This window comes from Dreissena polymorpha, chromosome 7 (assembly GCF_020536995.1).
Source record: "Dreissena polymorpha isolate Duluth1 chromosome 7, UMN_Dpol_1.0, whole genome shotgun sequence".
NCBI lineage: Eukaryota > Metazoa > Mollusca > Bivalvia > Myida > Dreissenidae > Dreissena > Dreissena polymorpha.
In genome coordinates, this window is record NC_068361.1 from 16,829,331 (window position 1) to 16,845,633 (window position 16,303).

A 16,303-nucleotide genomic window follows, 5' to 3' on the forward strand; every position below is an offset into this window, starting at 1 on the left:
GATTCTTAATGCATCAAAACAACTCCAGTGTCGTACTATACATTGTGCTGAAAGGGACTGCTCCACTGTTTAAAACAAAAACAACAACAACAACACATCTCTACAAAGGAAATGAAAACTTTTTTTGTGTTTATTTTTGTATTAAAACTTTGTATGTTTGCCCCTGCTGTGTATCTGTAACGTACATTTCTTTGGATTGTCGATTTCTTATTATATAAGATATGCTTGATAAGGTTAATTTTGTACAAGCCACGTTCAGTCCAAACCTTACAAATGACAAAAAGACGTGATAATAAAACATGGAAAGCGTAAGTGTTACAAACTATAATTTTCACCGCCCAGAGCTATGAAATCGCTCCCTTAATTCACATTTTCGTGCATGCCACACTTACCGGTAGATACGTTTCTGTATAACATGCGTCCGTGGATTATTTTAAATTGTATCTCTAGAAGATTAATTTTATGCTGATTTTATATGTGTTTTTTGTCTTTTTCTTATGCATGAGTATACATGATCGTACGTAGTACCGTAATTTTGTTATTGCATGCAGGTAGAGTCCACATAGTGTCTGTGTCATTGAGATACATCATACAATATCAGATGGGGGTAATCACGTGATAGTCAAGATGGCGACGTCCATACCGAGACAGGTATCTTACGCCGTTTTATAACCTTAATTTATTGTATTATTTGTTTTAATGCCGCTCACTTTCCAGCAATATCAGCAAAAAAGGGATTAGCGTTTTTTTTTAAATAAATAATCGCTCTTTACCTCGACTTTGCTCGCTGCGAAATTTGTTAGCGGAATGACCTAATTACAACTCCACTAAGAAAATTGGCAGCCAGTAAAGTCGAGATATAAAGTGAAATTGAATATGAAATAATCGCTAATAGCTTTCTTATTGATATGGCTTGAAAGTCGGCGTCATTTAAACATTAAACAAAGTATTAAAGGGTATAAAGCGGCGACAAATACCTGCATTGGCATGGACGTCGCCATCTTGACTTTCACGTGATTACCCCCTCTGACTATGCCCGTAAATTTATGTTCACAATTCTGCATGTTTAAAAGCATGTGTTTGTGAAACTTTGTTATTTTAAATGTAATATGTTGAACGCTCGCAATATACCCCATACGGCGGTCTATTTCCTACTTATTGTCGGTTTGAAGGACGACAAACAACATGTCAAAACGAAAAATATATCCACCGCGTGTTGTCGCCCTTCAACACGAAAGAACGACAAATTTCATAATTGTCGTTTTGGCGGATAGTGAACCCCTTTCAAACCCGCTAACATACAAGTCTTAGGCGCCATAACACCAAAATGGGTGAACGAAATAACGAGGGATTTATTTGTCGTGTTGTCTTTCTGGCGGTTACAAATCGTCGCATTTGCACTTCTGATTTTCGTTCTGGCGTGTTGGTTGGGTTGAACGTTGGCTTGACAAAATTGAAATACGCGTTGAATCCAAAAAATATATGTACGCATGCATAGACGAGTGCACGGGTGGACAGACAGACACGTATAATCCGTAATGTCTGACATTTAAAGCATCGTGATGTGGCGACATTTCTAGCAAACTAAAAAATTCATCTATCTGAATTGTAAAACTGCAAAACAATCCGTCTATGAATGATCCGAAACAAAGAACAAAACCGCATACTGTTAATGACAGTTTATTCCACTGAGCTTGACTCTTGCATGAATGCATTATTAACCCATTTATGCCCAGTGCACTCTCCCATCCTTCAAAATTGGATTAATTTATTTCCAAAATTAGGGGCTGTCAAGTATATTTATTTCTATATTTAGAATATTTCATTAAGAAATTCATTTAAGCAAACAGCGCAGACCCAGATGAGACGCCGCATCATGCGGCGTCTCATTTGGGTATACGCTGTTTGCAATGTCCTTTTTTCAGGACGCCAGGCATTAATGGGTTAAATTTGTTGCATAGTCGTGTGTGCTTTTCACATTTAAGAAAAATGTACACAGTTTTATAAAGTATACAACAATAATATGAAAAGTACTATGCTTAATTCGTTAAATGACCAAGCTGAAATGAATTTTACATACACCTGTGCACCACTCCCTTTCACAGCCAATACCACTTCCGTCGCATGGAACGCATGCGCAGATATAGGGCGGCCGTCGTCATACAGCGTGTGTTCCGCGGATGGCGAGTGCGTGCGTTTATCCGACGTCTCAAAATGAAGGTACGTTAGATCAGAATAAAAATAGACATGTCACAGCAAAAATACTTCAGATTGTGAGTTCATACAGGATGAACATATTGCTGATGTCTTAATTGATTCAATCGACGGATTATGTGGTTTGAGATGATAAATACGTAGATTGACTAAGTATTAACGCACTTTCGCAACATTACAACACGAACATGGGCCTCGCTCTGTGAAAAGGGGGTTGAATGCATGTGCGTTAAGTGTCGTCCCAGATTAGCCTGTGCAGTCCTCACAGGCTAATCAGAGACGACACTTTCCGCTTTAATGATATTTTTCGTTTATATAAAGTCTCTTTTAAGCAATTATTAGGTTTTGTAGAAAAGTGTCGTCCCTGGTTAGCCTGCACAGGCTAGTCTGGGATGACACTTTACGCGCATTCATTAAATCCCCTATTCACAGAGCGCGGCTCATATTCTGTATTCTTAGTCTTATTTCTTAGAATAGGCTGTTGAATACGGGTCCAGTTGTTTAATTACACTTCCCAATCTAATATTAATATTATTTTAAAAGACAAATCGTATGTGATGTCGCCTATATTTATTCGAATTTATCAAAACTGATCAACATTATTCCCAACTCAACTATGCAAATGAAATAATTTAATAAGTAAACAAAACAAAATTAATATAGAACTTGAAATCAACGCAGTTTTTATTCAATATCTCCTTCGTGTAAAACTAGTTCACAATTACTATTCAATATTTCCTATTTGTAAAACTAGTTCACACGTGTATCATTATTTAACACATACATCACACGTTAACACTCACACCAATAGTTCACAATAACATCTCTTGTTCACTAGTATTAATTTATCCTAAATAGTTCACATGAATATCGTTTATTCACACTACCATCAAAAATTGAAATAGAAGTCAATAGTTCATACTCATGGTTACTTGTTCACAGTTACCTCAATCGTTCATATTGACATTTCATGTTCACACTACCATCACTAGTTCACATTAAAATTTCACAATGATGAGACGGATTCACACTGATAGAACTAGTTAAAAGTGTTCATAAGTTCACAAATAGTATCTATAATTCACACTGGTATCGTTAGTTCATACGTACGTGTGTTAATTTCTTTGTTGAAATTTCTCTCTACGAATATTTTGTGGACTTAAGCACAATTTCGCTGTTTAATTATATAATTATTCGTGTATTATTTGTATAACATGTAAATACAAAGTTAATAAAGTTAAAAAATAACCATTAGGGTAAGGGTCCTCGGTTTATATACAAATTAATTGACAGTGTCAATTTTTTCTTTAAATGATTTTAACAGTAATCTGCATTTAATGTACACATACTCAATTTATATTAATAATATGGTAAAGTTCAGCCTACACAACTATGCATAAGATCTAATTAAATAATGATAAACTATTCATAATTATCGCAAAAGGCACATTTTCAGCAATAATATATATTTTCTATTAATAACATTACTTTAAAACAATTTTTTTTTATTATTTCAAAACAACTTCAGTGCACAAAATATGTCGTTATAATTAAAATCGTTTATCAGAGACGTAGATAACTGTTATCTACATCTCTGGTTCTATGTAGGAAAAGGGCGTAGACAAGTATCTTGTTTATTAAAATTGCGAACTGTCCATGGTTACGAGTGGGTAGGAAAGTACTGCGCTCTGTTTGACTGATGAGGTTATAGATCGGAAAATGCTGGGCTCTGATTGGCTGATAAGGTTATAGATCGGGATTTGATTGCAAGGTGGCGTAAAGTGGATTCAAAGTTGCCTGTAAATTCACGTCAACGTTCATACTTGCATCACAAGTTAACACTTGCACGTCAACGATTGACATCATAAGATCAAGTTCACAATAAAAAATCGATTTCACAAAACTGCAACTCACGATCTTTTATAAACTAATATAAATATCCCACCAGCTGGCTTTACTCTGATGTTAAATTAAATTAAATAACTACCCGTTAAACTGTAAACAAATAACCCAATAACCGATCAAAATGTAACTTATAAGATTTCACAACCAGTTTGAATATACTTTTTCGTTGAAATGTTTTTGGAAAGCAAATTATCACGCACCGCCCTATCCCCGATTTCAAATGCTTATGCAGACAATTACACTATGAGTCCAGAGTTCAACACAGAGGATTCACCACGCCAACAATTTCACACAAAAAGTCTGATCAAAATCGTTCTCATCTGATAGCGATAAAATTGTGATATGGAATCGTGTACACTTGAAACAGTAAAACGGATCCATATTAATGCTACACATGCTGAGCAAACCGATTGTCCCTTATAGGCGGTACTTGAGCACGGTGCGTCTTGGCCCCGGTTCCTGGCATTCTACAGGGAGCTTGTGTCGCGGATTCGAGCCCGGCACGGCAGCATGCAACACTCGTGCAGGATCAGCCTGACTGAGGTTGAACGCTTCATGAACCTCAAACAGAGTTCGTATATACACTTATATTAACCCATTTATGCCAAGCGTCTAGAAAAAAGGCCTTGGCAAACAGCGTAGACTCAGATGAGAGGCCGCATCATGCTAGTTCTTGCTACCGTAACTTAAAATGTGGCTGTTAATATGTTCTGAGTTTGCGAGACAGGTCTAGTTAGAACTATAAAACCTGTCCGCTGAAAAGATCCTTTAGACTTTTGCTCTGAGAAACAATGATCCAGAATACATTTTATCACAGCCACGTGCTCACTATTAACTTAAAAGACGCAATTACAAGATTTAATGTTAAGACTGGCTTCGTTTATTACGAACTGGTCCACTTAAACAGCGTGTTTCACTACTTCTGCTTCACGCATTTGCACGTTTTCCTCAAGGATCCAGAAACACAGCGGAAGTTGTATTTGTCCTCGACTGCTCGAATAACAGTGACGTTGTCGACTTCCGCGATCAGATAAAGTTCGTGAGGGCCGTTGTCGACACACTTGACATTGCCCCTGATAGGACCCGGGTGGGGGTTGTACCGTACAACGAGGACGTGTACAACGCCTTTGGAATCAACCAGTACAGCAATAAGGATGATGTCATGGAAGCTATATGTACGTACCGAGTCTGGATGGAAGCTATATGTACGTACCGAGTCTGGAATTCGTAAAGCATCCTAAGATTATCGTTATTACTATAATTAAGTCTAAAATGTCTCTTAAAAGTACTAATCTATCCAGGTTCAGCTGCAGTTCAGAACTTAATTTCACTTGAAAATATAGAGCCCGTCTTACTATAAAGTGTACGATACATGTACGATACATTTAAGTCATGATATAATCGTTGAAGATACATCATAGATAAACACCTACCTCAATTATTATATATCTGCCATTATAAATTGAAAATAAAACAATGATTACTTTTCATTTCCTTTTACCCGCTGAGCCTCTCATGCCCTTTATTTAAGGAACGTATTTCTCGCAAATGATTATTGTGAGCTTAAGATTGATCGTTAGTTAATATGTCGTACGATCTTTGATAAGTCATGGCCATGCTTACCAAGTAAATAACTATAATATATAAAATCTCTCCACTGAAACAGCTCAGATAATTTAACAATAGATGTTTGCACAGCATGCCCCCCCCCCATGCGTGCAGTCAAGTTTCAATATGTTCAATTATTGAGAGATATTTTAATATTGCATGTCAGGTAATTTTGAAATTTGACCTTTAGATCTGCAAATCTTCATTCCTTCAAGAATTAGCAACATAAAAAATTGATTTGATTCAAGGTGTAACCATTCCCATGATAGCACTCAGAAACGGTTTTCACCACACAATGCCCTTGACATTTGAATATTTGATCTGATGACCTCAAAAATGAAGGGCGTATACCTTTCCTTCTAAGTAATTGGCATACCAATTTGCATGATCTAAGGACGGTATATATCGTGTAGAAACAAACTAGTTAACATTTCATGCTTCAAGTTCCTGTGACTTTGAGCTGTTGACCCTAAAATCAAAAGACGCATTCCTTTTTTATTCCAAGTATCTATTATACTAATTTACATAAACGTAGGTCAGCTCTAGATGTCGCGCCGAAACGAAATGGTCTACAATTCATGTCACGTCCATTATGACAGTGTCACTGTTGATCTCAACATCATAAGACCCCCTATTTTCCCAAGTAACCAGCATACCGATTTTCGTGGTGGTAGATCAATGCGTTCTCTAGATAACACGATGCCTATACCACGTGACTGTTTAAGATCTGTGTTGGGATAATAAAGCGCGACCCATTTAACATGGTTAATGATGTCTTTTTTTGTTTTTTTCAAATTGACACTCTCTGTAGCGCGGCTCAAGCTGTGCCCCGGACTGACGCGGACGGATCTGGCCTTACGTCTCATGCAGGACATGTTTAAAGTAAGCGAATCCTTTGTATTCACGTTCTATATATTTCAGATTCATTTTTAACCAAAAAATAGGATTTTCAAGAATGCGTACACAATGTTTTAGTAGCTTTTCTTGTACATCATTTATGAATGTAAACTATTACACCAATCTTGATACCTTCGGGTTTGACAATGATGTTCTTAAGTGTGATCTTTCAGGGGAGCTCGTGTGAATTGGGACAGAATTAAATTGCATGTTTTCAGAAAATTGTAACACTTACTCGTATATCTAACTTGCAAAAAAGTCTCAATAATAAAGCAAATATAAATAAAAACATGTTTAAAACATTATCATGTAAGAGGTCAAAGAAACCGCTGATCAAGTTAACATATCTCACCGGTTAACCGTCAGGCTGTTGTATCTGAAGTAGAAATCTTATGCCGATATGACAGTTTAACACTCACCCATTGATCATGTGACCTACAGGACAGCCGACCTGGCGTACAGAAGATGGCGATAGTCGTCATTGACGCTCCGTCTGCAGCGCCGGAGAAAGCACGCGCCGAGGTGTTGCGCGCGCATGATATGGGCGTAGAGATATTTGCAATAGGTAGGTATTGCATTATACTGAGCCTGACTGTTTAAGTCAGTTTTCGGTACACGCACTTCTAACTGAGGCGACCCGGTCCCGCTCCCTGTTCCCGGAAGCATGTGAGTTTGGTTGATGGTCACCATGCCGGACAGGTTTATTCCGGGTAGTCTGGCTCCCCAACCCACAACATAAGCCCCACACTTAAATTAAAAACATCTCAGTAAAAAAACGTATATTGGAAATTGCAGCCATAATTCAACTTGTCCATTGTTTTTAAGTAAATTATGTAGTTATTACTCCGTGTCCTCACATCATGCAGTCTCGGGTACGGAAGGACCTAATAACTTCGAAACACACACACACATACACACTTCCTTTTAGAGAATGATTGAATGTTCATCGCTAGCATTTACATTCACATAATAGCATCGCTAGTATCTGAATGTAAAAATGTTCGCAGTAGATGAGTATTGCTTGTCATTGAATGCAGAAATATTCGCAATATGTAGGGCATTCTTGTCAATGAATGAACAAAACTTTGCAAAAGGTATGTCACGAATGTCACTGTCTGGCTTCTTTCTAAGAATTTACTGCAGAAATATTTACATATATGTCTTGCTTATCACTGAGTGTTCACAATATGGCTTGCTTGGCATTGAGTTTAGAATTTTTTACAATATGTATTGCTTATCACTGAGTAGCATACACAAATATCCGCAACGGCGGCGGGTCACGTGACCGGCAAGATGTCAGCCTCCTTATCTATGGAACTGACATCGTCTATATCTTGCTTGTTACTGAGTGTAGAATTGTTCGCTATGCATCACTTTTATCACTGGGTGTAGATATATTTGCATATGCATTGATTATCACTGCGTGAAAAAAAAAGTTCGCAGTACTACTTGCTTGTCAATAAATGTAGAAATGTTCATAAAATGTTTCGTTTGTCACTGAATGTAGAAATGTTCACACGATGTCTCGTTTGTCACTGAATGTAGAAATGTTCACACGATGTCTTGTTTGTTCCTGAGTGTAGAAATGCTCGCAATACGTCTTGCCTGATACTTAATGTAGACATGTTCGCAATACGTCTTACTTGTTACTTAATGTAGCAATGTTCGCAATACGTCTTGCTTGTTACTTAATGTAGAAATGTTCGCAATGCGTCTTGCTTGTATACGTGTAGAAATGTGCACAATTTGTCTATTTTATTTCTTATAGTAGAAATATTTACAATATGTATTTTATGTCACTGCATGTATAACTGTTCGCAATACGCCTTACTTTGCACTGAAAATAGAAATGTTTACAATATATATATGGCTTTCTTGTCTCTGAGAGTATGTATAGTCTTTATTGCTTGTTAATGCGTGTCGAAATATTCACAGTATATCTTTCATATCTCTACGCGTAGAAATATTTGCAGTAGGTCTTGCTTTTGACTGAATGAAGCAATATTCACAAAATGTCTTGCCTATTTCCGAATGAAGGAATGTTCACATTATGTCTTGCTGGTTTATAGGTGCATGAATGTGCACAATGTGTCTTGCTTGACAATGAATGTATAAATGTTCACATAATATTTCTGGTCGATTAATGTTGAAATATTCACAATATATATTGATGTTCTACTATTTTAGAAATGTACGCAGTAAGTCTTAATTGTAACTGAATGCAGAAATGTTCACAATACTTGTTGCCTGTAACTAATCATATGAATGTTCACAATATTTTTTATTTGTTACTGAATTAATGAATGTAGTACATGTAGTTCTACCTTACCCCTTACGGAAAGTACAACAGTAATGTTCATACAATATAATATATTTAAACGTAACATCATACATTTATCATGAACATGCCCTTCTTACAGGGATCGGACCGGAAGTGGAAGAGGAGGGGCTGGCGCACATGGCCTCTACACCGGAGGACGTGTTCCTCGTGCACGATACCCGGTCGCTTGTACTAGTGAGGCGCCATCTAGAACACCGTTTCCGACTTGGTGAGTGTGTGGGGTGGGGGGGGGGGTCGCTTAGTTTCAAAATGTATACGAGAACATAGCTGCTGTAAGATCGACGTAGTTTTTGCGTTAAAATTGTCTATAGACAAAACAACAGGAGACAACTCAGATACCTGCTGTTTCTGAACGACCATTTTCCTTACTTAATAAAAGTCTGCACTAATATACGAATATGACATGCACTTCAACGACACGGCATTTTTCTGAAATCATTAATGGTGCAAATACACTCTCGAATATAAACTTATATTGAATAAATAAGTACAACAATCATTGTACGTCCATGGACTCGACATAAGAAGAGCTTAGCGGCCTTTAGTTGTTGTTAAAATTTAATACGTGGTTTTAAATGCACACCTTTTTAATGGTAGAGTAAATTCTGGGATTTTATATTTTTGTCTTGCATTTTCACCATTTTAGTCATATGATATCGTTCAATTTACCGATTCCCGCATTTCCTGGATAAGCTGGTTTAAATTTACTAATGCACATACTTAAAACAAGTGCCCTACTTGATTCAGAAGAATGGGCGAATGTCATGGTCATCACCCGAGTAAACGGGGCTTGATGCATGTGCATAAAGAGTCGTCCCAGATTAGCCTGCGCAGTTCGCACAAGCTAATCAGGGACGACACTTTCCTCGTGTGTATGGCATTTTTCGTTTAAATGAAGTCTCTTCTAAGCAAAAATCAATTTAAGGCGAAAATTATCGTCCCTGATTAGACTGTGCGAACTGCACAGGCTTATCTGGGACGACACTTTACGCACGTGCATTATGCCCAGTTTTCTCAGAACGCGGCTCAATTATTTAGCTGGGAATTGATCCTATGATTTAGTCTAAACCTATGTATTTTAGCTCAATTGCATATAAAGCCTAAGGCTTATTTGAAACGCTCTCGAGTCCTTTTCCTGGGCCTAGAACTAGTACTTGGTGTCTTTGGGGGATATCTCAAGTACGCCCCCCCCTAGTGGGGATCGAACCCGTGACCTCCCCGATCGCTATGCCGACACCATATCCATCACGCCACGGCAATCCTCTGATTTATAGTCAAGCGCTCTACCTACTGAGCTAGCCGATCGATGCATACAGTACAAACATACGTGTTAACTGTGGGCACTGGACATATAGACTTCCGTTTATAGAATACCGACGTTAGGAATGCATTCATGTTTGTAGAAGAAACCAACATAAGGCATAATGCCATTGATTATAATAGTGTTCTTTAAAGATTCCCAATCAACGCCATACGTAGCGTCTAATAAGAGTCACGTGTGCAGACCGCTCAGCCAATCAGAAACGCTGGAGATTGTGTGGACCGCCTACCCACCGGAAGCATGTGATCTGCAGGACAAGGCGAGGTCACGATGGATTCGACCCGTGGTGGGCGGGAAGGAGGCCTATGCGTTACTAGGTGAGCAGAATAAAGAATGTCCGATTATGTGAACATTTTTAAGTAGAAGGAGGTGAAAGTGGTGTTCCTTTGCCACCCCTGTTACCTTCATCGGAAAGATTTACGGTGCTTTGTGACGCCATTCCTTAGAGCAATGAATGAATATCCTTTTTATTTTAGGTATACAATACATTTTAAAGTTACGGATATTTTAAATTGACGTCTTTCTATTAGCAGAAAATCATATGATCGATGGATCTTGAATTCTGACTTCGTTCCATTAGCAGGCGACGATAGTCGTGTCAGTGACTCTCGCTTATAACGTAAATAAAACGCGAAATTCATAGATATTGTTTGTCGCATGATGATATTGAAAACAGTTACACACAGTAAAACATTATGCACAGTTGGGTTATAGTGACGAATATGACGTCATTTCTTTTACCAGACGACGACATCATTCGTCAAACGGGCTTACGGCCATGCCTCCAGTTGGTAATCCAGAGTCGTCTGCGACGTGACGGCTTCATCATCCTGCCTTCTGACGTCAGAGACGGAGTCCAGCGCGTGACAAATGAGGCTCAGGCGCTTGACCTTATTGACAAGTTCATAAAAGACAGACGCTGGATTAATATCTTATAACGCACCCAAGGTTTAAAGGCCTCGTTTCTGGAATGTCTGGCCTCTACTGACAGTTTTCCACTCAGTGTATTGGGCTGCCATATTATATCTTTTATCTGACATTTTGTCTCAGCCGATTTAACATTCGCTCATTGATATTACTCTGTTGCAGTGATTTTCAGTTGATAAGGTCGAGCTTCACTGTTACATGCGCGGATTGCAATTTCAAGGGGTGGGGTAGGGTTGAAGTTTGCTTTAGTTTCATTTTTTGCAATTCGACAGTATTTCTGTCATTTCTTAGGGATCAGATAACCAACAAACACTTTTCTTATGTAAGTTGATTGACCATTTCCAAGCGCACATAATAGACCCTTTTCACAATAAGCCAAAATCGATAAGAGCGCGAAGTCACGTGACTCGCAGAATTTCAGAACGAGACTGAACGCGTAACCATTTCCAATAGTGCCCAGAAATGCCGCATCTAATTTCAACCCTTCACTCTTTGGAATATTTGGCGACGTTATTATATTGTCAACACAATATGACATTTCAGGAATTAGTTGACATATATATTTCCCGTTTTAAGTGTTAATTCATCACGTGATATCTAAAAATAGCAACAGCGGTAGTATTGTGAAACTAGTCTATTATGCCAATAACCGAATATTGGAGTTCATGAGAGAATGGCTGTAGAGTATCTCATGAACAATACCCACACAAGTTATCTGGCCGGGCTGAGGAATAAATCCACAATCCTTCGATTTGTAGAACAGCGCTCTACAAGCCGAGCTAGCCAATCTGGCTCATTTATCATGCCTCTGTTGCAAACATTGACATAATAAAGCAGGGTCGAATAAACTAGTTGATATCCGGCAGTATATAGCGTGACCGCGATCTACCGTAAGTATGTATTCCTACGCGCCGATTAACATTTGCTTATATTTTACCTTTGAAATTTATTGGGATGCATCATGAATGTTATCGTTATATTATATATCATCCTTTTTACTTCTTTAAAATATATTACTGAACCAGCTTTCCGTATTTATCATTTTCATTTAATTGATTACGCAATTTATGACGTATCTAGTGGGACGCCACTTCTAAGACGAAACATAATTAACTCGTCCCCCGTTAAATATAACCGTTGAATCCGTTGACTATAATATATAGAGTATGCGATAGATAAGGGGAGGTAACCAATCTAGAAACATACTATCTAGTTTCTTTCAGGATTTTAGGGACAACAATTTTGAAGTGGTGGTTTTAACAGTATTTTTTTTACTACTTTTAAAGGGATCTTTTCACGATTTGGTAAATTGACAAAATTGAGAAAAGTTGTTTCAGATTCGCAAACTTTCGGTTTAGTTATGATATTTGTGAGGAAACAGTATTACTGAACATTTGCCATGGTCTAATATAGCCATTATATGCATCTTTTGACGATTTAAAAACCTAAAAATTATAAAGCGTTGCAACGCGAAACGATTGAATAATTTGGAGAGTTCTGTTGTTGTCGTTTAAATTTGTGAAACTACGAAGATTGATTATATAAGATATAAAATACGTTGTTATGTACGCTTGGCAGATAGCTCAGTTGGCTAATGCGTTTTTACTTCAGGATTCCGGGGGTCACTGGTTCGAGCCCTGCTGCGGGCTACTTTTTTTTCCTTTTTTAAAATTTATTTTTGATTTTTTACTGGAGCTTTTGAAATTTAATGTTTACATTTATCAATATAAAGCATTTAATGACACACTTCAAAACATGCCAAAATCCGTGAAAAGGCGCCTTTAAAGCATCGAACGAATCCAAAACGTATTTCGAATTGTGTGTTTGTCATTCATAATTGTTAACATAGATAGGAATAAAATAATTCGCTACGACAGGATTACGATTTCGTAAATCGGATTTTGACAAAGGGATGGAAGAACTGAAAATGGATGTGTACTCGTTATGATATATTACTTATCATAACAACAATAAGTGTAATTAAGTGAGATAACCCTGAAATTTACGTTTCGAAAAAAATGTATACAAATTATAAGTTACTTAGTTTATCAATTCATTTGAGAATATGGGATGCAATAATGAATGAATTTTTTTTTGTTCATTTTATTTTTATAACTCAAATATTACTTGGTATGTCCGCTCTAGACATATAGTCTCTACGTGCATGGCACTTGTTGATTTGGAGTTAGCAATAAGCCGTGCTTCTGTGGACATTATAAAAGTAAAATTATAAAAAGTCAAACAAATGACAAAACATTTTTATGCATGTTCTTTTGCTTAAAAATGCTTTCTTTACTATATATTTTGCATTTTGAAGTTAACGAAACAATTTCAATGTACAAATTAAGTGCAAATTTTACCGGCAGTGATTTTTACTGAGTTATAACAGGAGGGTTTTCTCCCGTTAATACAACCAAACAAAGTTATTGTAAGTAATGCGACATGAAAAGTACATGATTGTGCAGGTGAGAGATTCTCATATTACAATCGAAGTTTCTTAAACAAAAAATTAGCCCAGTGTATACTTATGAATTTAATGTTTTTTCTTATTGATCAACACTGATGTCTGTCTTATAAATAGAAACGATAAACAAATTATTGATGTAGACTAAACGTATGTATTGTTATAAAATATCGGCGTGAAGTAAAATACCTTTTAAACATGGAAATAATTTACACACAAGATAACCAAAATGTCACAAGATACGCCCGTTTGAATGTTTTGGACATCATCTAGACACAACTTCTGACCAAAGTCGGTGAAGATCGGATGAAAACTACTTCAATTGGAGAGCGGACACCATGCTAAATGCTTGAAATGCACAAAGTGACATCGTGACCTAGTTTTTCACCTGGAATGACCCATATTTGAACTTGACCTAAATATCATATAGACACAACTTCTGACCAAATTTGGTGAAGATCGGATGAAAACTACTTCCATTAGATAGCGAACACCGGTATGGAGTTGTTTAACCTCGGAACTTCGGTTAAAAAACCATTGCCCGAGCACACTGCTGAACATAAAAACTCTGCGTTAAAAAGCCGAAAACGGCCATAATATGGTCAGCCCGATTAAACTGGGCTGTACCATTTATAATATAAGATACTTTGCAGTGTCGATGCGGTGCTTTGATAAAAATCTAGCAGTTTAAAAACAGCTTTGCTTTATTATTCAAAAGGCGTTAAAAACGCAATACACATTAATTGGACAACGCCGTGCCTAACGCTGTTAAAAAGCGGAATTTGTATTGGCTGACATCATTTTAAAAACATGGCTCTGATTGGTCGGATTTCCTAACTTGCAGTAGCAAGTAGGTTAATCCGTTTTGAGGTAGAAAAATTTGCACAAAGAACGACCTTGACATTAAGTTTGCTATTTATAAATGTAAACAATGTAGCATTTCATTAGAACTCGGTCAGCAGCTGGAGCGTGCGCGTCGCGACCGAGGCGAGAGTCACCCGCAGAAGATCTTCTCACCTGTACATATTTCCTTATAGAGGGAACTTCTGCGGGCGGTTCTGCTAATCCAGCTGAGTCCGCCACCCTCGAGCCGGACGTCTTCTACACTACTATGTTCGCTTTCTCCCCGAAGATGCAGCGGTCTAGTCAACCGCTGTTAATCGACGGGGGTTCGCTGTCTCCAGGATCTTGACGACCGGGGACCCGAGCCACTCTGCAAGGGCCAATGAGGTAGTGTGGCTTTCACACTATACTTTCCAAGAGAGGGACTGGAGAGAGCGGGACAGCGAGCTTCCCAGTGTGGAGGACGTACGGGGTGGACCTGGTGATGGTATCAGAAACATCGAGGGTTTGAACGAAGCATTAAATATGTCGACCAATTATATGACTTCAGAATTAAGGATTTTTACTCTTTTGATGATATATGCTACATATACGGAATACCTTCAAATAATTTCCTGAAGTATTACAAACTAATAAAAAGCATACCCATACATATTAAATCTGAAATCAATACAAATAATACACCATGTACTCAAACAAAATTCGTAGAAAACATACTTGGAAAAAAAAAAACAAATACAATATTGTACACACTACAAATTAAAAACCCTACAGAAAACTCCAAAACCGAAAATAAACGGCAAGTCCTTTTCGGAAAACATGAACTTAATTGAAAACACATATTTACCATGCCATATAAAGGAACTGTTGAAAGCACACTGAGAAATTTTCAATATAAATACATCCATAGAATTATAGCTACAAATACATATCTCTTTGTGATTGATTTGATTGATTTATTTATTTCGGTATGGAATACACATACATGGACATTTAAAACAACATGTATAATACAGAATAGTAGAACACATGAGAATAAATAAACCATGACATGCACACCAAACACCAAGGATAACACAAAAAAGAGCGACTCTTATTTCCAGTGTGGTCCTTTGTGCTGGTGGTATGACATAGAGAGCTTTTAACTAACAAGAAGTAGTTATTACACTTTGACCTTAAAATAAAGTTCATATGAGTACACATTGTTAAATGGAATGATATCACAGATAATTGGCAAAATTATATTATCACAGTACAAATCTATGTTTGGCATTTTGTATTCCCAGTAGGGAATAGACTATAAAGGAATATAAAGAAATATATTGATGGATTACAAAAAAGCTATAAAAATACTTAAAATTAATACACAAACTTTCATATAACGCAATGTCCTTAAAACCTATAAAATAATTTAATATCAATTAAAGGAAAGCTGATAAAAACAATATCATATCTTCAGCAATTAAAATAATATTAATGACTAGATCAAGATGAACTGATTAAAATATTCCTATACCGAAACAAAAACGATACATAGATAATAATGTTATAAACATGGTATAATTATAAACTGTCCATTAGATATTTCTTAACTGCTATTTTGAATGAAGGTAATCTTCTTATACTGGATATGTCAGCAGGTAGGCTGTTCCACAAGGAGCAACCAAGAGAGCAGACGGACTTGGAACCAAAACCTTTGGAATTGCAAAAGCACCCCTACTACATGACCTTGTCTTATATGAATGGACAGAATCCTGGGGGATAAACGACTCTCCCATATAAT

General features: G+C 37.1%; 2 protein-coding genes and 1 long non-coding RNA gene across 4 annotated transcripts in view; 2 read left to right on the forward strand and 1 right to left on the reverse strand.

The window, feature by feature from the left end:
• The window catches only part of LOC127839489 (collagen alpha-1(XII) chain-like), a 308,993-nt gene that overhangs the window by 147,188 nt on the left and 145,502 nt on the right, over nt 1-16,303 (forward strand). The window contains exons 4-6 of the mRNA XM_052367883.1: nt 5,073-5,294; nt 6,539-6,609; nt 7,066-7,189. Coding sequence (XP_052223843.1) covers nt 5,073-5,294; nt 6,539-6,609; nt 7,066-7,189 — 417 coding nt within the window. The remainder of the gene's footprint in view (nt 1-5,072; nt 5,295-6,538; nt 6,610-7,065; nt 7,190-16,303) is intronic.
• Nucleotides 1-16,303, reverse strand: part of LOC127839150 (ral guanine nucleotide dissociation stimulator-like 1) — a 357,707-nt gene that overhangs the window by 129,250 nt on the left and 212,154 nt on the right. The gene's annotated exons all lie outside the window — the stretch shown is intronic.
• On the forward strand, nt 9,117-11,390 carry LOC127839159 (uncharacterized). Its single transcript, XR_008030187.1, has 3 exons — nt 9,117-9,173; nt 10,421-10,603; nt 11,031-11,390. It is a non-coding gene; the product is annotated as an uncharacterized LOC127839159 (long non-coding RNA).